Source organism: Cydia amplana, chromosome 14, assembly GCF_948474715.1.
Source record: "Cydia amplana chromosome 14, ilCydAmpl1.1, whole genome shotgun sequence".
NCBI lineage: Eukaryota > Metazoa > Arthropoda > Insecta > Lepidoptera > Tortricidae > Cydia > Cydia amplana.
In genome coordinates this window covers 16,484,603-16,506,827 of record NC_086082.1, presented here as the reverse complement: position 1 = coordinate 16,506,827, position 22,225 = coordinate 16,484,603, and the positions used below count along the sequence as shown (strand labels likewise).

Genomic DNA, 22,225 nt, shown 5'->3' with positions numbered 1-22,225 from the left:
CGCTAACTAGGAAGTCCTAGAAAAGAGCATTCATTAAAAGATTGACGATTGTTTTTCGTTTTCCACAAGCTAACAGCGTGTTCTTTGTTTTCCAGTACGGTGACACGGCCCTCCACACGGCGGCGCGCTACGGGCACGCGGGCGCCACCCGCATCCTCATCTCCGCGGCGTGCCAGGTCGCCGCCCAGAACAAGAACGGCGACACCGCGCTCCACATAGCCGCCGCCATGGCGCGCCGCAAACTCACGCGCATCCTCCTCGAAGCCGGCTGCGACAAGACACTCAAGAACCACCAGGGGGAAACCGCTAGGGATATAGCCACAAGAAAAGGGTTAGACGAGATCATCGCCATCTTGAACACCCCTGTCGCGAAACAAAAGAAAAAACGGGACAAAAGCAAGGAGAGAACTATAGACGAACCTGACGCTCCAAAGAAAAAAGATGGAAAGAAAAAGAAGAATGTCCACTTTGAAACACCAGCACCTGTCCAGTGGTCCCCATACGGATGCCATTACTATCCAGACCCGAAATACTTCCCGAAGCCCAAGTTAAAGTCGCTGCCCCCAGAACCACTTAGAAAAGGCGAACAGTACTTCTTAGATTTAGCGGGGAATATCAAAAAAGGTCCAATTGGAGCTGGATACACGTGCTACTGCGCACCGTTCTTTAAACATATGGAAGAGAAAATGAGTGAGGATAAGAAGGATTTGAAACGGCACATAGACAGGGCTCATGAGAGACTCGATCAGAAGGTAACTGATTTGGAGATGAAGACGCAGGGACAGATATCGGAGTTGACAAGGTTTGTGGCCGCAGAGAGAGCGTTGTGCAAAGAGCGCCATCAGCACTTAGAACACTGGCTGACGAGAGGCGTGATGTTCAGAGCTTCGGAAAGAGTCAGAAAATTAGACTACAGCCCCAAAGGCTCCTTAGACATACCTCCCATGAAAAGGACAAGGAGTCTAGAAATCTTGGATCATTCTGAAGAGTGGAATAAAGTCAACAAACTGATAAAGAGCTTCAACCAAACCGCAGAGCATTACGAAAGCCATCCCAAGGAGCGACCTGATAAACAGACGTCGAAAAGCACAGAAGTGCTGGATACCAGATCACCGCCAACTCCTAGAAGAAAGTATATTCTTAAGAACTCTATGAGCAGTGATCAATTAGATGCTGGTCCAAGTCGTATGTCGAGATCCCCTCATACTACTGCTTCAGGCCCCAGTCCAGATCAGAGCCGCTTACATAATGTCACAGCTGAAATACACGTAAAGGCGAATAAAATATCTGTATCGCAATCACCAGTCTCCATGGAGGTACAAGGGTATAATGAGAGATTTGCCTCCCCTAGTCGACAATCGAATACTAAGTCACCCAGCAGCAGCAGAGACTTTAAAGTCAGCGATTCTGAAGAAAGAAAAAGGGATCAGTCTCCAGGCGTTCCAGCTTGGAAGAGTCAAGTCTTACAAAGAACGGCAGACGATATTAGAAAGAGAGTCATGCTCGAAAAGGAGATGTCACAAGTTGTCATGAGAAACAATGCGAAATCTCTAGACATATCGCAAGACGGATATGTTAAGCTACATAAACAACCAAGCAACTACCAAGTTCGAGAAGAGAACAGTGTCGAAAGAGAACCAAGAAAGTCAGTTCAGGAGTTAGTAGCGCAAGTAGAACAGCAAAGATGTCAGTCTCCGGAGAGAAAGCCCACCGAAGAACCTCTACCCTCAGTCTCTCCAAACCCTGGCATACTCAAAATGCCTCAACAACCACAAAGACCAGCGCCTGTGTTAAAAGAAAAACCGCCTAAATCAAAACGCTTCAGCTTGCATAACCTCATCCCGTTCCCGACTAGAAAGACCTTCCAAACCCCACCAAAAGACAATGGAAACAATTCAGAAAGCAGCGACGAAGAGGACAATCCAATTAGAACCACCAACACACCCGGGCCCATGAAGAGCACCAACCTCCTCCAAACCCTTCCTCTACCTAACTACGAAACTATGTCCACCAAATCCCAATCCCCCGCCCCGCAAACACAAAAACCTTACCCACCAGACTTAAGACCCATGATCCCTAAAGACGCCTACTTCCACGAGATACCAAACCGTCAAAACCACCAAATGCCCTACAGAGAAATGATCGAAAACGGCTTACCTACTCCACAATACTACGACTACAACCAGACAGGTCTACCTCAAACGCAAGTCCAACCTAGAAACCGGAACCCATTATACCACCACCAAACTGGCGTTTTCGACGCAATGATGCAAGATCATATTATAAGGGAAATGGATAGAATACCCCACTGCTACAGTGAGCATTTGGACCAGAATACAGAAGTTGAAATCGCAAATCAGAACGAATTTGGTTACTACGACAACCGACCGCCTTATTACAATCCAAAACCAGTTCCCGATCATAATTTACTCCACAGCCGTCTTCAATCTCTAGCTATCAACACGCATTTGACAGAAACGCAATCTCAAACAGACAGGGAATCACATAACGACTCGGGTTACAGTACTAAGGTGTACGGGAGCTCGCAGGGACCGTCACCAAGTTTGTCTGGACACGTCGACGGTTCGGACAATCTATCTGGACAGCGGATCAATATTGTGCCGAACGGGAAGCCGGTTATGCCGATTGGAAAGCCTGTTATTCCGATTGGGGCTTCTAGTTTGGTTTAACTCTTCTCTTGTCAACTTTATAAAATACACTTTTTTGGTATTTTTTCCGTTTTGCGTCTTTATCTAAAAGCCCAGTTGGTTTAATTTGTCAAGAAAAGATTAATGGTTTGTTATTTGACATATTTAGTTTGGCATCGCCGTGACTAGAGCAAGGGAGTTTCTATTTTTAAAAGCTTAAACTACCAAGAGTGACCCCTTAGGTATCTATTCTTTGTGCATGCATTTATCGTCTTAATTACTAGAAGTACACATACTAAAACAGTGTACACTTTTACAGTTGGATTGCTTTGGTTTTGAGCTACCTACGCAAGACACCTTTCAAATTATCACGATTGACTAATAAAATTTGGTATTATATTGACATGTTTAATACGATTACTTACAGACAGGTAAAATAACCTGTCAAAAAGAAATAAAGAGGGATCTAAGTCATAAGATTACTTTGCCTCTAATAAAATACTCATTACGAGTATTTTGTACAATTAAAATACTTTTTTAAGTAAATTGCCTGTAGAATAATCGAGTACAAATACTTTAATGCCACGTAGATTTAGATATTACGAGTAGGTATATATGTACCTAGATTAAGCACGCAAAATAATAAATATAACTTTGTATGTATGAATCACAAGCACCCCTATTTTTGTAACAGAAAATATAAAAAATTAAAAAATACCAACAAAAATAATAGATTAAAGATTATTGAGTTTAAAAACCCTTTAGGTATCCACTGACGTAGGTATATTTTCATAAAAGTTTGAAGTCCGTGTCATAATTATATTGATAATCAAAATGGTTATACTGTGTTTGTAATTTGTATTATAAGATCGGTAAAGTCTCGACTTGGACAGCTGAAGAAGATGGCGTTACACGCCAAAAATTGTCAAACGTCAACTTTTTGACAACACGCCATTTATATTAGCTGTCAAATTCAAAGCACGAAGTCTAACTTATACTTACACGAAGTTAAACTTATACAAACAATGAACTCAAATCTTTGGTTAGAATTAGAACTAAGTACAAATATAATTATAGATTTTGATGCCATGTGTGACAGATTGTATACTGTGTTTTTGAAAATGGTTTGTAAATAGCCTATTTCTAAATAAATACGTAACATAGGTTAAACCCAGTTTGTTTTCATGTAAATTGACATATTTATTTTGTAATTTTGTACTGATTGATTCTAATAAAATGCACTTCTGAAGTGTCACAACTAATATTTTATTTTTATTTTTCCATATAACTGAAACGTGTTTTCGTTATGTCTACATTCGTACATAAGGGCTACTGTAGACATATTTAAATTCAGATTTTCAATGTGAATGTGATGTACTGATGTATATGTGTGTGTGATGTGATGTGATATGTGTGTGTGTGTGTGTGTGTGTGATGTGATGTGTGTAAGATTCCCAATACAGATGTGAAGATATAGGTACGTGAAAAAAATACAATAATTAAGTTAGAATTGACAGTTTCCCTTATCCAACCAAAGACATATAATTTGAATTAATTTGAGGTCTGAATTCACGTATAACCATAGATATTCAGTTTGATTTTTTTTCTGGAACATTTGTACTCTGGCACTACCAATTTGTCAGTAGAAAAACGCGGCAATTTTAAAAAATGCAGGCGCGAAGAGTTGACTTCCCATAGATGAATTTGGTGCCTTTTTCTTCTGACATAATAGGTGTGTCTGAGCATAGTTATGGGTGGAAACCCATTGATAAAATAAATATCACTTTTTAAACAATATTTATTTAAACTTTTACACTACTTACACTCTAAGCACATGTCTCTCTCCCCAACTAACATCTCTATAAAACTCCCTAACACTACTATGATACATCGGTACCCCAGTCAACACGGACGATTTCGCCCCCGTTATCCTTACCGCCACAAAATCCCCCGGCTTCATACTAACATTCCCACCATCTTGACTCTCAATCTCACTTTGATCGAAAACAACTTTCATGTAGAACTCATTTCTTCCCAACAACTGTCCCGTTTTAGGTGCAGTCCCCTCGATTAGGACGAGATGTGTGTTCCCGATCTCTGATTGGTTGAGAGCTTGGCTCTTGGCTCGGTACAGTTGTATCATTCGGTTGTGGCGGAGTTTTTTGACGGAGTCGGGGACATCGTCTCTGTAGCGGCGGTGGGCGGCGGTTTTCTGAAACAACGATTAGGTAAGCATGGTTAACCTTTTGGACGCCAATGACCGATATATACGCACCGCAGGTCCAACGCCAAAGACGTATTAATCGGTCATAGACCACAGAGCAACATAGACCTAGGTGCATATGCATAAAGTTCAATTTCAGTTTTGACACTTCGGTGACGTGGCGTCTGAGAGACAGCTTTTGTGTTTGACACGGCGTCGAAAAGGTTAATGGATAAGTATGAATAAAGTGCTGTAATAATAATTAGGTATTGATGCCATACCATTGGCGCTCTGGAAGAAATAAAATTGAATACCTTACCTACTAAGCGTAGCGTGGGATCTAAGGTAAAATATTGAGCTTAATACAGGATTTTGAGCGTCATGAGAAATTCTAAAATAGAACCTTGAGTATGGCAACTGTCCGTAAATTAGATTTGTCACAACTGTATTCTAAAAAGCACTTAGAATACAATTGTGACAAAAATCTAAAAATAATGAGTCGCCATGGTGTAAGGAAACGAAAAAACAATATTGGAGAAAATAGAAGCGGAAACGAGCAAGGTTTTTTTATGATATAGGAGGCAAACGAGCAGACGGATCACCTGATGGTAAGCGATTGCCGCCGCCCATGGACACCCGCTACACCAGAGGGTACTAAGTGCGTTGCCGGCCTATCGTATCGGTCGTGCGTATCGGTCCGGAAATACCGAAGGCGACAGTTCATTCCACAGTTTAGCTGTGCGAGGCAGTATATAGCTGAGTACTCAACGAAACGTGGAATCAATTTTTTAACAACCAGATACGTCTGCGAGCGATATTCCAAATTCTATTGCGATTCTAGATTCTAGATTTTTATTGCGATGTCCTGGTAGGCTTCCGTAGCTCAATTGGTTAAGAGCAACGCACGGATTGCGGAGGATGCGGGTTCAAGTCCTGCCGGAAGCGTAACTTTTTCCATTTTTTCCTTTAATATAAAATAATTTGCGTATCTTACTATTCTAACAAAAACCGATGTGTAGACGAAACCCAGGTGGATGAGCTTTCTGTAATATGAATGTGACGTAGCCTGCGACGTGGATCTGATGGTATACTTTTTTTTGTTTAATAAAGTTTCTTATAAAATGAATGTTAACCTCTCTCATGCTGTACGGGAAGAGGAAGGCGATGTTATAGTCGACCTGCTGCATCAGCGTCATGGTGGCTTCGAACTCCGCGTCCGTCTCGCCGCAGAACCCGCAGATCATGTCGGTTGACAGACCCACTGGAATATTACACAAATATATAAACAATATGAACTACATGTAAATAAATCAAAATAATCTCAACTCGATTTTCCCCTTTTTTAGTAAATATTAGAGATGCACCGGATATCCGGTTACTATCCGGTATCCGGCCTATCCGGCCGTTATTTTAGTATCCGGCCGGATACTGAATAGTGACCTACTATCCGGCCGGATACCGGATAGTAAAATTAACACATTTTGGGGTAAAAATGGAATCTAAAAAACAGTCACGGTCATAATGCTAACGACACAGTAGATAGAAATGAATACGTAACCAATGTCACACAATACACTTATTTGTTTACACAAAAATACGCGCGCGCACTTGTAACTATAAACGAACTTACTACGTATTTACGTAATGACATGATAAAACTCGTTACGATCCTAGAAATGTGTCCGCGCGAACGTTCACTACGAAACAGGTCGAAACCTGCACGACGCGCACCTGCAAAACTCAAAATATAGGTATAGTTCCGCCGGCCGAATATCTGGCGCCCGGATACCGGATATTCGGCCAGGGTCCAGGCCGGATATCCGGTATCCGGTATCCGGCCAAACAACTATCCGTTGCATCTCTAGTAAATATAAATAATAGCTGAAATAAGTAAAGAAAAGTGGAAAATCGCGTAAAATTAAGTTATAAACCGACGTTTCGAGGGCGGCGTTGTCCTTGTCCCCGCGGTCTCGGAGAAGACATCAACATCTTCTAGCCGCGCAAGATTTAAAACTAAATTTTTTCGCGATTAAGTTGTTATAATAATGACAAGTCAAAAAAAAAAAAAAAAAAAACTTAAACAACAAAACAAATTCACTTGTACCAGAATTGCTGTATTTACAATAAATTAATTCCGAAGTCCCGTTACAGTAAATAATAATGAGTAAAAATAGTGAAAGTTTAAATCGGTGTTAAGATTTCAGCTATTTCAAGAAAATGTGAAAACAATTTTAAATTGTTTCAATTATTAGTCAATATTCAATGATTGATTAATTGATATTAGCCAACGGAACCACGGTTTATTAATTCATTTTTTTTTATTCAATTCAATTTTTAATTTTTTTTTTTTTTATTCAAGCAAAATGCAATTTTACAGGACTAGCCTAAGTCATTACATTTCTTATACCTAAGTTCAATTATAAGTAAAACTAATAACAATAAAATAAATCAATAATTTCATAAGGAGTAGGTCACAAAAATACGTCTTTAAACATTTAAATCATTAGGTTAGCAACTCGCATATTTTCATACAATCTTTCTCAATAACCGTCCAGCCGTCCGCAAACAAAGTACTATTAAATCTTAAAAACGAAGTACTCAAAGGCAAAGTTACCTCCTGGTATGGTATTTTTGACGTGGTCAACCAGTTGCAAGTAGGCCTCCCTGGTGTACCCGCGCCTCATCCTGTCGAGGACGGTACTGGAGCCCGACTGGGCGGGTAAATGGAGCAGCTTGCAGATATTCGGCCGCTCGTTTATTACTTGCAATACCTGGAAATAAGAACGCCGATTAAATATGCCAATAAAGGAAATTATTGCGATTTTTTAACGTTTTCAACGTTGACACCATAATATTAAATCTTATTTATTAAATACTAGCGACCAGGGATGTTGCGGATGCCGATTTTTTGACATCCGCGGATGCGGATGCGGATTTTTTTAGACTCACATCCGCGGATACGGATGTGGATGCGGATGTCAAGATAGGTACATAAAAAACGTCAAATATTACATTTTAGTAACTTTTTTTTTTCAAAAAACCGGCCAAGTGCGAGTCGGACTCGCGTTCCAAGGGTTCCGTACATTAAATCCCACTCACGCTTGACTGCTCATTTCTAATAGGTTTTTTGGTTAATGACTGAATTACCTAGCAGTCTAGCACTTACGCCGATGCTAAGACGTTCCTGTACCGACCTGTTACACATCCGCATCCGCATTAAATCCGCATCGATTTTATGCGGATGCGGATGCCGATGCGGATGTTGAAAATAATGCGGAAGTTCCGCGATTGCGGATGCGGATGCGGATATTCGCAACATCCCTGCTAGCGGCCCGCCCCGGCTTCGCACGGGTTAACAAATTATACATAAACCTTCCTCTTGAATCACTCTATCTATTTAAAAAAACGCATCAAAATCCGTTGCTTAGTTTTAAAGATACATAGGGACAGACAGACAGCGGGAAGCGACTTTAGTTTTATACTATGTAGTGATTATGACTGAAAATGGAAAACTGACTCTGATATTTCACTTACATCACTGAGAGTTCCTTAGAAATATTAAATGACAGTAAGTAGCTTTTGAAATCAGCCTCACCTCATCGGGAAAGTCTTTGGGGTGCGCGGCGGTGAATCTAACACGCATGTCCGGGACGGCGGCTGACACCTGATCCAAAAGGTCCGCGAAACGAAGCCCGCCTTTCTTTGGCTTGTAAACAGTTTTGAAGCCTGCAAGTGAATTTGACAATAATTTAACTTGGCTAACAGACGGCTCCGCTTCGTACCATCGTCAACACTACTAACTGACAATTAAAAAGATAGATAAGGTAAAAGTTTCTTTATCGTTAGAAAAAGAAAAGTTACACAGAGATTAATAGAAGGTATTAATAGTAATTCGAATAGCAGTGCGTATAGAGAAATTGCAGAGGTCCCGGCACTAGGCCAAGCCTCGCGGGAAGCCAGTTTACCATATTGTGCCATGTCTTAGAAGCTACATAATATATAAAAAGAAAAAAAAATACAAAATGATTTGGGTATTAGTGCCAAGGCTCGGAACCGGTTTTTTCTTCATACAAAAAATACCGGTATTATTTCGTTCTTTTTCGTTCTTTGGTTTATTATTTCATTTTTAATGGGACAATCTAATAATACGAAGGTGTTACCTAAATACATGATTCATGCCTACGTAAAGAGCATACAATAATTAAAAATACTGGGCTATTTTGGGTTTTACAAAAAAACCGGTTCCGAGCCCTGATTAGTGCAAGTTTCGAAAAGCAACTAAAATACTTTTAAAACTAATTTGTAAACGAAAGGCATAAGTCACATTACAATGAAAGTAGAAAGAAACATTACAATGTAAAGCAATCATCCCATAAATTTAAAACTGTTTTCGCGGTAGACCCTCATTGTCTAAATCTAGCTTATATCCGCCCAGACATCAAAACTTGCCAAGACAAATGCATTTTCGATTTGTCAAAATACAAATTCGAAATAGAATGGAGAGGAAAACCTTTTTATTGACGTCTGGGCGGCTAAAGGAAAGACCGTCTTACCCCCTAAAATACCTCACCTTTCGCTAACTGTGTATCTAGCCTCTCGTCCTCCGGATTTCCTCTCGGATCTCTATAACTGTTCACATTCTGTCCAAGTAACGTGATCTCCTTAACACCTCGATCTGCGAGTAACCGCGCCTCGTCCACTATGGAACGCAGCGGTCGAGAACGCTCGCGGCCGCGCGTGAACGGCACTATGCAGTATGTGCACATGTTATCGCACCCACGCATTATAGAGCTGTAGAAATAAACAAGTACACAATTTAAGTTTAAATTAGAATAAACAAAAGATAAACAACTAACACCATTTGGTAAATCAAGAACTATTGGCAGGCGAAACTTATATGTGTAGGAAACAAATCGGTCAATTCGTTTTGTAGATAATTTGGACCCTTAGTTTGTATGCACCAACCCATTCTGCCATGGGAAATTATTTCAAAGCAACAATAAATATACAGTAAGCTTGAAATTTGAAAGAATTTTCTTCTTTACTTTTTCAATTACGCAAAAGATAATTGCGTAGGTATGTATGTATCTAAATGAAAAAGGTGTCACTATAAGTGTAACTATGTGTGTACTAAGAATCATCACTTTCAGTAGATTGTAACTTTTAGTATAATTTTGTTAACTTTTTTGGAGAAATTTAAATGTACTACTTTTCCTCTTTTTAACACCACTTTTTGAATTTGGAAACCACTAAAAGAAAAGCAATGTAGAATGGTGGCATACACAAATTGCTCAGGTTTTCCACTATGTCAGAGATATTGCCTAAATAATAATATACACGTACATGAAAGCAGAGACACTATCCTGGTTAAGTCTCACTGGCATCACATCAGCATAAGTCTCGTCCAAGGACAGCAACACATTGACAGCAGTTTGTCCACTTTCTGTTAAAGCTAGGAGCCGCGGCAAGTCCCGGTAGCTGTCTGGCCCAGCCACTGGAAAATTCGATTAGTATTGAGCATGTTAAACCTTTTGGACGCCAATGACCGATATATCCGCACCGTAGGTTCAATGCCAAAGACCGATTAATCGGTCACAGACCAGAGAGCAACATAGACCTACGTGCATATGCATAAAGTCAATTTCAGTTTTGACACTTCGGTGACGTGGCGTCAGTGTGACAGCTTTTGTGTTTGACACGGCGTCAAAAAGGTTAAATCTATTAAAGTCACTCTGCAATAACTTAGCACCACAACTCTTAGAGTTGCATTTGTGGTAACAGTTTTTTTTTACTGCTGTTAAATAAGATATATCTCAATTGCTAGCAACTCTAGGGATTTCAACTACACGTTACTTAATCCTAGACAATTTTTTTATAAAATTAAGATCAATTTTTCACTACAATTGACAAAACACAAAATGTTTTTTACCAACATCAACAGCTTTTTCTTTTTCAATAAGCTTGGTCTTCAGCCGCTCTGCCATACAGCCCAGCAAACCAATTTTAACCGGCTTCTCCTTGTTTTTCTGCGCCCGACGTCTTTTAAACCCTCTCAAGTGGTCCAAACGGTGCCATATCTTACTCTCAGCCCCTTCCCTGATCGCACACGTCATTACCAAGAATATATCCGCTTCATCCTCAATTTCCGTCTTCTCGAAACCCTCTTTCTTCAAAATAGACCACACAATCTCCGTGTCATTCAAGTTCATTTGACATCCGTACACATCGAAATATACTTTGCGATTTGAAGCAAATGTTACGTTTTCTGGTAAATATGGAATATGAGGCCTATCTAGAAGAACGGGCTCAGAGTCTCCAATTATAAATTCCTTAAGGCCAGGCCCCTGTTTTATTTTATCACGTCTTGAAGTTAGTTGAGTGCCATCTGATAAACATCGACCATTTCTGGATATATATTTATTGGATAAATTCAGCAAGCGCTGAGTACGATGCAATAAAGACATTTTTGGGGTATTTTTATTGTTTTTACATACTAGTTTTTCTTAAATCTATAAAATAACAGAATTTCTATCACGTAACCCTAAAATTTTGCTGCTGATTTGTTGACACATTGATGTGTCAAAATGACTTAATTGAGTCGTATTTTTCTGACGGCATGGTCATGAATGGTTGGAATCCAAAAAGTTTTCTACACACGATGCGTCACACGTCATTATCGAGGTGTTGGCTAACTTGATTTTATCCTGTTTTGATCGTCTGATGGTCTGTTAACCTCTATGGTCTGGTCTGTCTAGAGTCTAGCTAGTGTCTATGAAATTGTAAATACAAAATGGCTGAATTGACCGAGCTGTCAAAAGCAGGGCTTAAATTTTAATATTTTTGATTGATTACAAGAAGAAAAAAGGAAACCAAAGGAATTGTATCTGCAAGAGTACCTAGGTGAAATCAGCAATGAGCGGTCGTTACGACTACAGCAAAGGTATTCGAATGATATAGCGTTATGAGAAATTAGCGACTCAATAAGTTAGACGTAGGCTCGTTTAAGTATTTTTATTTATCGTGGCCAGTGTTGCATTGGCAGGGTCGTCTCGATCCGCGCGTGATGATTCTAGGCTGGAGAGGCGGCGGGAGCGCGACAGGTCGCGGTCGCCGCGCTCGAGGTCTCCTAGGCGCCGTTCTCCTGAAGTCAGTCGCAATCGCTACCCTAAGGAACGATCGAGGGAACCAGATACTAGTCGTGATAGTGAGTAATGAATACATTTACGTTTACCTTATTTTACAGCCCCGTATTCCAATTTAAAATTACACATAGAACATTTTGATTAATCTCTGATATTTGTACCTCTATGGCCTAAACCTTTAGTTACCACCTACGTATATCAAGTAATAAATGTACACCAGAGTCAGAAGCCAGTAAAGTATAAAATTTCCATTATCAATAACTTTTCATAATAACTTTACTTTAATATTTCTAGGAGACACAGTTACAAAGCCCTTCAAAATCCCAAAACACACAGAATGGGATGAATCCAGCGACGAAGAGGTCCCTACCCCCCCTCCCCCTCCTAGAATCAGCAAGATCAGCATTGGCTTTGCAAAGCCGGCTCCGCCCATCAAGATGAACCTCGGTGCCAAGCCTAGTGTGCACGCTCAAAAGCCAACTATAGCATCTGTGTTCAATGCTGATGATGATGATGATGAGCCTGAGGAGATGCCTGCTGAAGCCAGGATGAGGATGAGAAATATTGGAAGGTGAGTTCTTAACTTTTTAAGGTGAGTTCTTAACTTTTTGCTAGATTCTAACTAAGATCTAAGAAGAATGTATTTTGTTGGCTCTGAAACATGTTGAGAACAATAGACTTTTTTAATAGAACTTTGTTTGATTTTATAAAATAAGAAAAAGCTAAAAAAGGTTCAGTTTTTATACACCTAAAATCAGGAATAAACTTAAAATATCCATTTCCATTACAGAGAAACGCCAACATCAGCCGGCCCAAACTCCTTTGGCAAAACCAAGCAGGGCTTCTGCGACGCCAAGAAGCTGTTTGAGAAGAACCTGAAGCAACAACTGGATGAAACAAATGACAAACCAATTTTACCCAAATTCCCACAGACCATCTACAAGATAAAACCTACATGAGGAGTGCTGTCTGTTCAATGACTGGTTTTTGTGAATTATAATGATGTTTTTTGTCGAAATGTGTGAGTCACTGAACACTTAAAATGTATTGAGCTGAAATTAAAAAATGTTGGTACCTGAATTGCAAATCTGTTATACTACTGGCTCTGTGAGCTATAGATCATCCACGGCTCTGCCATTTTGTGAAAATTCGCGAATAAAAAATTTTGTACAATTAAAACCTGCTCACAAAAATTTCACGAGATCGGATGAGAAATGAGAGTTGTAGATAATCGCCAGGCAGACATGAAAGCATATTTGCCCAAACTGACACATTCATGTTTTATTGTGGCAATATTTGATGCTAATAAAATCATTATAATTCACAAAGACATGCTGTTATTCATTAATATGCTTAAAAACTGCTAGTTAAGTGATGACCATTTTATTAACTTAACTGTCATCAGGGCATGTTAAAATTTATAATAAGACTTAGTTTTTAGCTTGTGTAATGTTACGATGTTTGAATTGACAATGAATTATATTTCATGTTACTATGATGGTGCAAGTAGTTTAAATGAAATAAGAGTAGATGTTGAGTGCTCCCTTCTTACTCTGGTCTTGTAATTAAAACCTTACAGCTACGTAATAAGATACAAAGTTGTGTTTTTATTTGATTACCTGCAGAGTTGGACCACGGTTTTAGAGTGTGTGTGAGAGTTGGCCCACAGTTTCAGAATGTATCTAAGGTGATTGTACGTAATTTTACGTGTCAAAAGTATGGAGTGCCATAATGTTCATAGAAATTTGACGTTTAGTGACATTTCCACACTTTGTCAAAGTATACAGAGTTAGATATATCTAGTTCCGACTCTACGACTTAATACAGAAATACGTACATACCTACATAGTCACATTTATTGCAACACATTCAAGCTCTTTCAACTTTTCTAGTCCTATACTAGGCCGTTATAAAGAGTGTTCATGTCTTGTCAGTTTTATTAAATAATACATACTTAGTAGTGCTGAAAACATCGTGCCTTGAAAATCAATTTGGGTCATTGTTATAAGTATTGATCGACATATTCTAGAAAGTCAGTATACCTATTCGGCGCGTTCAATATGGGATAACTGCTATTAGGGGGCATTTACATCGAGTCGTTTACGTTTTGTAGTCGCCGAATCAAAGTGGATTCCTAGCTAAAGTGTCATTCAATAGAACTTGCTAACTATGTAAACAAAAGTTACTAGTAATTTGACATTCAGTGTCAATTTTAGTATGGCGGTTTGTTTACATAGTTAGCAAGTTCTATTGAATGACACTTTAGTAACAGACATTGTTTTCATGCGGCGAAGAGGCGGCGAACGACCCAGTGTGATTACACCCATACAGTTCTACTCTGAAATATTTACAAAATTGTGATGTATTGTTATATGTTACAAATGTATTCAACACTCGGCTGGCGCTAGCTTCTTCACAAGAGTTGAACGTGTATCTTTTATGGACTTGAATATAATTTTATTGCTCATCGTGTTGTTTTTTTGTCGTTGAATGACGCTCACGCGTCGATTGATGATCCCTATGACAGTACCAGGAACTTGTCTTAACCCCTTGGCTGCCGTGACCATACCGGTGGGATCACGTAACGTAATCTGTGGCCATGAGCTTCACCGGTGGGATCAAAAGCTCACTTAAATTTGTAGAACAATACTGTAGATAGGTGTATGGTGGGCAGCCAACGTGTTAAATTGTTTTATTTTATGGAAAGTACTATGGGTTGATGACTTGTCAATTCTGACCTATACATTGTAGTCGCCATCAGATATATCTGCTAAGGCGCTCACAATATCTGAACACGCACTCTAACGCCGTGACAATAGAGGCGTGTTCAGATATTTGTGAGCGCCTTAGCCGCTCCGATATATCTGATGGCGATGGTAGATATTACAAAAGAAATTAAGCACATCTTTAATAAAAAACAATATTTTATTGATCTCATAAACTCTCTTACAATCTATTCACAATACTCAACATGATTACATTATTTGTTACTTATGTTTATGTCACCGTAAAATTGTAGGTAAAAACTCGTCAGTTTATAATCTCGCTAGTTAAATTATAAACTGACGGTAGGGAGATTATAAACTAACCTAACCTACGTTAGATTGTAAGCTAATCTAAAGCCTCGTCTCCATATCGCGATATGAAGACGGGGCTTTACGGTGTCATTTAATATAGTGCGTCAAGCAAATCTTGCCAGTAGCAATGTACTGCAAATGAAAGTAGGGTAACACCATGTAACACTCAAAGAGCAGAATTGCGCTAAGAAAAGCAGCAATGTACATCGAACCAAAACGTGTTTATTTCCGCCCTTCATACGTCAATTCGAGTGAATTATCATAACCTCAAATTTTAGTAATATTTACCGTCAACGAGCATGATTGTACATTGTAGGCACCTTATAGCTTTGCTTGAGGTCATGCATAATCTTGGTATTTAATGGTGACAGCAGAAATTTCTCTTGAAATAGAAACGATTCAGAATGTAAACAATAAGATGACGGCTGTCATTCACGATCCACATTCCACAGATAACACACAGATGACACGCGATTTTGGAATTATTCGAACACAGTGTTGCTAACCCGCGATTTTTCAAATTTGCCGCCTTTTACTACTGACAAGATTTGGTTGATTCAGTCATAGAGAAAAAAATACATAGAGTGCTCACTCCATACATCAGTTTTAGTACTAAAAAGACTATTAGCATCTAGCATCGAGTAGCGGAACTATCAGTACTGCTACTTGACAATAGATGTCGCCACCGACCGGAAAGTCTTATGCTGTTGAGATAAGACTTTCCGGTCGGTGCTACATCTATTGTCAAGTAGCAGTACTGATAGTTCCGCTACTCGACGCTAGATGTAGACACTGAAATTAATAGTCTGAACTGATGTATGGAGCACTCTATGTATTTTTTTCTCTATGATTCAGTATAAGTCTTATTTCTTGTCGTACTTATAGAAGCCCTCGCCAGTCTTGACGCCCAGCCGGCCCTTGGCCACCATCTTGTCGAGCGCCGGTATAGGGTTGAACAACGTCTCGTTGGGGTACTTCTTGTGCCAGCCGTCTAGGATGAACTTGTTGGTGTCGAGGCCCACGTAGTCGGCCAGCTCGAGCGGGCCCATGGGGTAGCCCGCGCCGAGCTTCATGGCGATATCGATGTCTTTGGCTGAAGCGTCACCTGAGAAAATAACGTTTTGGTAAGCTTTTTTTTTTTTTTTTTTTTTTTTTCTCCTGGCTTACTCCCTGCAATTTTGCCCAGGGTGAATTTGCCAATGTCGGTGTTGACTTTCACACGTGAGGAGCAGAGATGTTGCGGATGCGGATTTTTTGACATCCGCGGAAGCGGATGCGGATGCGGATTTTTAAAGGCTCACATCCGCGGATGCGGATGTCAAGATTAGGTACTTAGAAAACGTCAAATATTAAATTTTTAGTATTTTTTATTAAAAAAAAACGAAACGTTTAGTATTTGAGCAAGAATATAGGTGCGTTATATTTAATAAACAGTAACTTCGCCGACTTTTCTGGATCTAGACGATATCGTTATAGGTAATGACGAAATTACCTAGCACTTACGCCGCCGCTAAGACGTTACTGTACCGACTTGTTCGACATCCGCATCCGCATAAGCTCCGCATCGATTTTATGCGGATGCGGATGTTGAAAATAATGCGGATGTTCCGCGGTTGCGGATGCGGATGCGGATGTTCGCAACATCCCTGGTGAGGAGAATGTTCGGTATAATTTATTAAGCTTTTGTTTAATTTTCAACTGAAATAAATGTCATAATATATATGTGTGTACTAAGAAAAAGTGACCAAAGCCTCCAGTGCCCCAGACTGGAATCGAACCAGCGTCCTCTGCTATCGCGGCAGGTGCCTGAGCCCAGGGCTCGGAACCGGTTTTTTGTAAAATCCAAAATAGCCCAATATTTTTAATTTTTTTAACACGCTTTTATTAGGTCGACCTGTATAACTATGTAATGGAAGTTAAATTTGATCCACTTCCACATGTAAGTCGGGTGACAATGCAATGTTATGGTACCATCGAGCTGATCTGATGATGGAAACAGGAGGTGGCCATAGGAACTCTGTGATGAAACAACGCAACCTAATTGTGTTAGGGGTTTTTAGAATTGTCTCGATGAGTATTAGTTGTCTGTCGTAAGAAAAGTACAGTCAGCGATAAAAGCTTGTACCAAAAATGAAAGTTTTGCCAAAAACTTATTTATGCTCTTTAGTAGGACTGAATCATGTATTTAGGTAACAACTTCGTATTATTAGATGGTCCCACTAATAATGAAATAATAAGCAAAAGAACGTAATAATACCGGAATTTTTTGTATGAAGAAAAAACCTGTTCCGAAGGTCGAATTTTTCCAAGTATATGTTTATTGAAGGCTTACAGCGCCCCCTAGCCATCCCTAAGGTAGAACAGTATGGTTCGACCTTCTAACTGAATCAATTTAGGTGATTCCGAGCTAGCGAGAGACGCTGCCAATCAATACTATTGGAAGTATTTTCAGAGAATATTTTTTATCCGAGCGCCTGGCAGTTGTTCATCGGTGGAGCTACTTAACTTACAGATGTAGTCAAAATCACTCTCTTTAAGGCTTACTGTACATCATTGTATACGTCAAATCTGTGGGTTAGATATACTCAGCGAGCTTACAATGCCCTGCGCATTCAATACAATAATGCTTTTAGGATGCTGTTGAGACTGCCGCGTTTCTGCAGCGCATCGTCCATGTTTTGATGCCGTGTGGCGCAAGAAAACGGCCTCACTACTTGACAGAGTACGCGGGAGTACCTACCAACAGCATTCTAAACATGATAGCTAAGCTAGATTGTCCTCTGTTGTGGGCAATGGGTCAGCGGACAAAGTCACTTTTTGTTATAAATTATTAAATATTTTATTAGGTCACCCATTGTTACTAACATACTTAAATCATAAGCTATATATATACTTGGTCAACCAGATCTTGACAGTAGAAAAAGGCGGCAAATTTGAAAAATGTAGGCGCGAAGGGATATCGACCCATAGAAAATTTGAATTTCGCGCCTTTTTTTACTGACAAGATTTGGTTGACCAGCTATAACTAACAAATGTAAACTATATGGACCATTGTTGTCTTAAATAAAGAAAATTTAATTAAATTTTTAATTTAACACCAACCTCTCTGGTAAAGCCTAATCGCCTCAGCGATATACGGCACGAGCAGCCTGTTGACCACGAAGCCGGGCGTGTCCTTGCAGGTGATGCAGGTCTTGCCGACGGACTTGCCCCACTCCATCATGGTCTGGTAGGTCTCCTCCGAGATGTGGTCTCCCTTGATGACCTCGAGCAGTCGCATGACGGGGACGGGGTTGAAGAAGTGGAGACCGCCGAATCTGGAAGGTTGGTAGATGGTATTAAGTTCTCTTCCTTGTCGTAACCCACAGACAAGACATCCTCTAGACTGAGCATAGTAACGCTACCCCCTCTGCCACTCATACGGTAGTTTTACTCCATCTTCGAGTCAATCACGGCACGGGATTCGCTCACCTCGTCCCCCCGCACCCCCGTATTTTTGGCAGCATAGGTTTCATGAAATAATTGCTCTAAACTCATTCTAGAGGATTCCTAGTCTATGTCGTAACCTCATGGCTGCATGATTATAAAAGTGTATAAATCAATAATTAGTAAAATTTAAAATAATTCATGCAGTAATAATTTAAAATCGATTATAAATAAGTTAATTCGTTAAAATTATATTAGTTTAAGGTGTAAAAATAAAATAATTAAAGCTTATAATTATAACATGTAAGTACGTGCAACGTTACAAGGGACGCGTGACGATTGTGAGCACTCTTCACCAGTGCTCTCCAGGCCGGTCTGTCCTGGGCCCAGAGGGGCTACCGCGAACCACGTACGACGTGTTGCATCTCTGTCGCACTTGTAATTTCGTATGTAAGTGTGACAGGGAGGCAACACGTCGAACGTGGTTCGCGGTAGGCCTTCAGTGCATGCTAGCCTGCAGTGTGGCGTTTGTCACTGACGTTAATCTGTCTGCTCAACGTGTGGCCATACGTCCATTCCATCCCTACGCTTCTGTGGGACTCCTATTTAAGATTAAATAAATAATTAATCTCAATATAGCTAAAACGTATTAATATTTATTGTGACATTACAAGAATATCTTATATTAGACAATTAAATTGACACCTAGGTATATCATTGACTTAGCGGGGTAAGCCAACCGAAAAAGGTTCGCTACACTTCCTTGCCATGCGGCCAGTCATAATGAGCTTTTCCAAGCTATCTGGCCCTGTCGTGTCTGCAGTGTCTGTCTGTCTGGTTACTGGTATTAGGTTGTGGGGCATAAAAGCCAACCCCCTTATATTTGTATAATACCTAATTACTTAGCGACTTCTGTTAAATTTTGTCTCTTTCTAACAAAGGCAAATATCAAAATGATTGACAGAGACACAACTACCAACGGCATTTTTTAACAAACGTGGTTGATGCGACAATAAAGTTAAAATTACTGAATATCATTCTTAACTATACTTGGTCAACCAAATCTTGTCAGTAAAAAAAGGCGCGAAATTCAAATTTTCTATGGGACGATATCCCTTCGCGCCTACAATTTTCAAATTTGCCACCTTTTTCTACTGACAAGATCTGGTTCACCAGCTATATTTAATGAGACTATAATATTAAGGAAAGACTACACCATTTATCAGCGTTAATTCTCGCACTTGCTAGTTGTTCATTAAATATTTAAATTTTTTTAAAGCATTTCTTTGAAATCAAATGTAATTTAGATGAGACTTTAATTCATAACCCATATTTACTTCTCTTTCCTCTTGACGGCAGCGGCGATCTCGTTGATCGAGAGAGACGATGTGTTGGACGCCAAAATGGTGTGCGCGGGCGCTGCCTGCAATATTTTATAGCAATGTTACCGAGTGAGCGCTGGTGGCCTAGCGGTAAGAGCGTACGACTTGCAATCCGGAGGTCGCGGGTTCGAACCCCGGCTCGTACCAATGAGTTTTTCGGAACTTATGTACGAAATATCATTTGATATTTAACAGTCGCTTTTCGGTGAAGGAAAACATCGTGAGGAAACCGGACTAATCCTAATACGGGCCTAGTTTACCCTCTGGGTTGGAAGGTCAGATGGCAGTCGCTTTCGTAAAACTAGTGCCCACGCCAATTACTGGGATTAGTTGCCAAGCGGACCCCAGGCTCCGATGAGCCGTGGCAAAATGCCGGGACAACGCGAGGAAGATGATGACCGAGTGAGACCCACGGAACACCATCGACGGTGCAGGCTGGGGTTTGAGTGGAGGAAAGGAGCGTAGGCCTTTGCTCAGCAGTGGGACACTAAACCAGGCTAACAAAAAAAATGTTATATTCTGCAATATCATTTTGATATGGTTCTAATAATAAGATATAAATAAGAAATTTTAGTTCCTATATTGCAGAAATTGCGTTATCAAAGCCCTATTTTTACTAAATTAATACAATAAACTTTTTTCATTTTCATAAATTTTCAACCCTCGCAAAAATAGCAAACCTCGCATTTAAGTGTCAATGTAAAATTCTCTGCTCTATGTAGGGCATACCATACAAACAGTAGAACAAATAAATTGAAGAAATGGGACAGCCAATCTATTTTGCTGAGTTTTGGATTAATAGTCCCATAGTAATATAAGTTGTCTATTATATCATTATTACCCGCGCAGATGGCTAAAGGTTGATAAAACAATGTATTTTAGATATTGTTTTCATCATTAAAGAAAAGTCAAAGTACACATATAGGTATATGCTATCTTGAGTATTTATTTATTTATTCCATCGCAATCCAATGCAGCAATGCAGCGAGCGTGATCGGCACCTTTGCGTCGGGGGCAACCCTGGACGGGTTTTAGTAGGTAGTTATTTATTATATGTTTACTTTGTACTTATATTTAAGTTACTACAATTTTTATTTTTTCAAATCTTTAATAGGTATAATGCAATGAAAAACATGAAACGTATGTCAGATAATAATGAATTACCTGGTCCAATTGTTTAAACAGCTTATGTTTCACCTCCATGTTTTCCACAATGGCCTCCACAACTAGGTCTGCAGTCTTCGCACCCTCCACCGGGTCGGTGGCTGTCTTGATCCGGCCCAGGGCCTCCTTGACAAACTTCTCACCGCCGGCCGGGTCATCCTTATAATATAAGAAATAGGGTTTGTTTTTTATGGAACACCACTAATTGGTCAGACTGTACGAAAGGGGGGGGGGGGGGGGGGGTTTCTGGGACTTAGAATTTAATAATTTGTACTGTAATGCTGTTAATAAAAATTTTAAAGGTAGTTTTAAATTATTTACCTTGAATGTCTTTTTGGCAACACGGCCAAGGTTACCACCAATGGACTTCTGAGCCTTCGCGAGGACATCGGAACTGACATCTACAAGAGTCACGTTCTGGCCGGCTTGGGCAGCAACCTTATAAGATAATTAAAAATATGAATATACTGGCTGAAAAGAATGCAACAGGTGTTTGTGAGTTGTGATATACATCATTGATGTTTTAACTGCTTACCGTGACTAAACTGCACGAAGTACTGACAATATTTAACCAGCCATTACCTGAGCGATGCCAGAGCCCATCAAACCGCCTCCAATGACGGTCACATTCTTAACTGCGCTTTGCACAGCCGACGAACTTGAGAAGTTCCTTGCAATTATGCCGAACTGAATCATCTTGGCCGACGATAATTTAACTTTTTACTAAAGAAACCTTACAAGAGTTTTGTGATCTACTAGCCGCACCTATAAACCAAATGACGATAAATTAATAAAGAAAAGTTGGTTCCAAAGTTCAAGATCGGTTGATTGACTCTCGTCCCAAGACTCCCAAGTCGGGGAGAAGTTCGTTCATGCTTCGTTCCGTTCGGCACCGGCTGACAAGTGACAGGTTGGCAACGGGTTCAAAATCATCCAATGATCATAATTATTTTTATGTTACCCCACAACGAAGACAAATAAATATTGTCTCCTAATATATTGTAACATACAAATTATCATAATAAATTTAGAAATAAAATTTTAAATTGATATCTGGTAATTTTTATTACTAACGAAAATAAAATATAGCGTGTCAAAGGTCTGTTTGATTTCAAACATAGACAGAGAGAATCATACTATCTTTGTCTTACACTAGTACTAGCACCCAAAAGAAAAGGATGAG

The 22,225-nt window shown here is 39.8% G+C and overlaps 4 protein-coding genes across 4 annotated transcripts in view; 2 read left to right on the top strand and 2 right to left on the bottom strand.

Moving 5' to 3' along the window:
* The window catches only part of LOC134654258 (ankyrin repeat domain-containing protein 6), a 104,920-nt gene extending 102,191 nt beyond the window's left edge, over nucleotides 1-2,729 (top strand). The window contains exon 5 of the mRNA XM_063509725.1: nucleotides 96-2,729. Coding sequence (XP_063365795.1) covers nucleotides 96-2,690 — 2,595 coding nt within the window. The 3' untranslated portion in view covers nucleotides 2,691-2,729. The remainder of the gene's footprint in view (nucleotides 1-95) is intronic.
* Nucleotides 2,730-4,462: 1,733 nt separating this feature from the next.
* LOC134654249 (CDK5RAP1-like protein) lies at nucleotides 4,463-11,410 on the bottom strand. The gene is made up of 7 exons (XM_063509716.1): nucleotides 10,781-11,410; nucleotides 10,195-10,345; nucleotides 9,422-9,642; nucleotides 8,447-8,577; nucleotides 7,466-7,622; nucleotides 5,985-6,112; nucleotides 4,463-4,860 (listed from the first exon to the last, which is right to left on the bottom strand). The coding sequence occupies exons 1-7, from the start codon at nucleotides 11,313-11,315 to the stop codon at nucleotides 4,468-4,470; spliced, it is 1,716 nt and encodes a 571-aa protein (XP_063365786.1). The 5' UTR covers nucleotides 11,316-11,410; the 3' UTR covers nucleotides 4,463-4,467.
* A 244-nt stretch (nucleotides 11,411-11,654) lies between these two features.
* LOC134653859 (PEST proteolytic signal-containing nuclear protein-like) lies at nucleotides 11,655-13,011 on the top strand. The gene is made up of 4 exons (XM_063509223.1): nucleotides 11,655-11,791; nucleotides 11,894-12,055; nucleotides 12,288-12,564; nucleotides 12,784-13,011. Exons 1-4 carry the CDS (start codon nucleotides 11,764-11,766, stop codon nucleotides 12,950-12,952), a joined length of 636 nt encoding a protein of 211 aa, XP_063365293.1. The 5' UTR covers nucleotides 11,655-11,763; the 3' UTR covers nucleotides 12,953-13,011.
* A 2,917-nt stretch (nucleotides 13,012-15,928) lies between these two features.
* On the bottom strand, nucleotides 15,929-21,893 carry LOC134654247 (hydroxyacyl-coenzyme A dehydrogenase, mitochondrial-like). The gene is made up of 6 exons (XM_063509715.1): nucleotides 21,625-21,893; nucleotides 21,364-21,480; nucleotides 21,043-21,201; nucleotides 19,834-19,919; nucleotides 18,173-18,387; nucleotides 15,929-16,175 (listed from the first exon to the last, which is right to left on the bottom strand). Exons 1-6 carry the CDS (start codon nucleotides 21,736-21,738, stop codon nucleotides 15,934-15,936), a joined length of 933 nt encoding a protein of 310 aa, XP_063365785.1. The 5' UTR covers nucleotides 21,739-21,893; the 3' UTR covers nucleotides 15,929-15,933.
* Nucleotides 21,894-22,225: the final 332 nt, after the last annotated feature.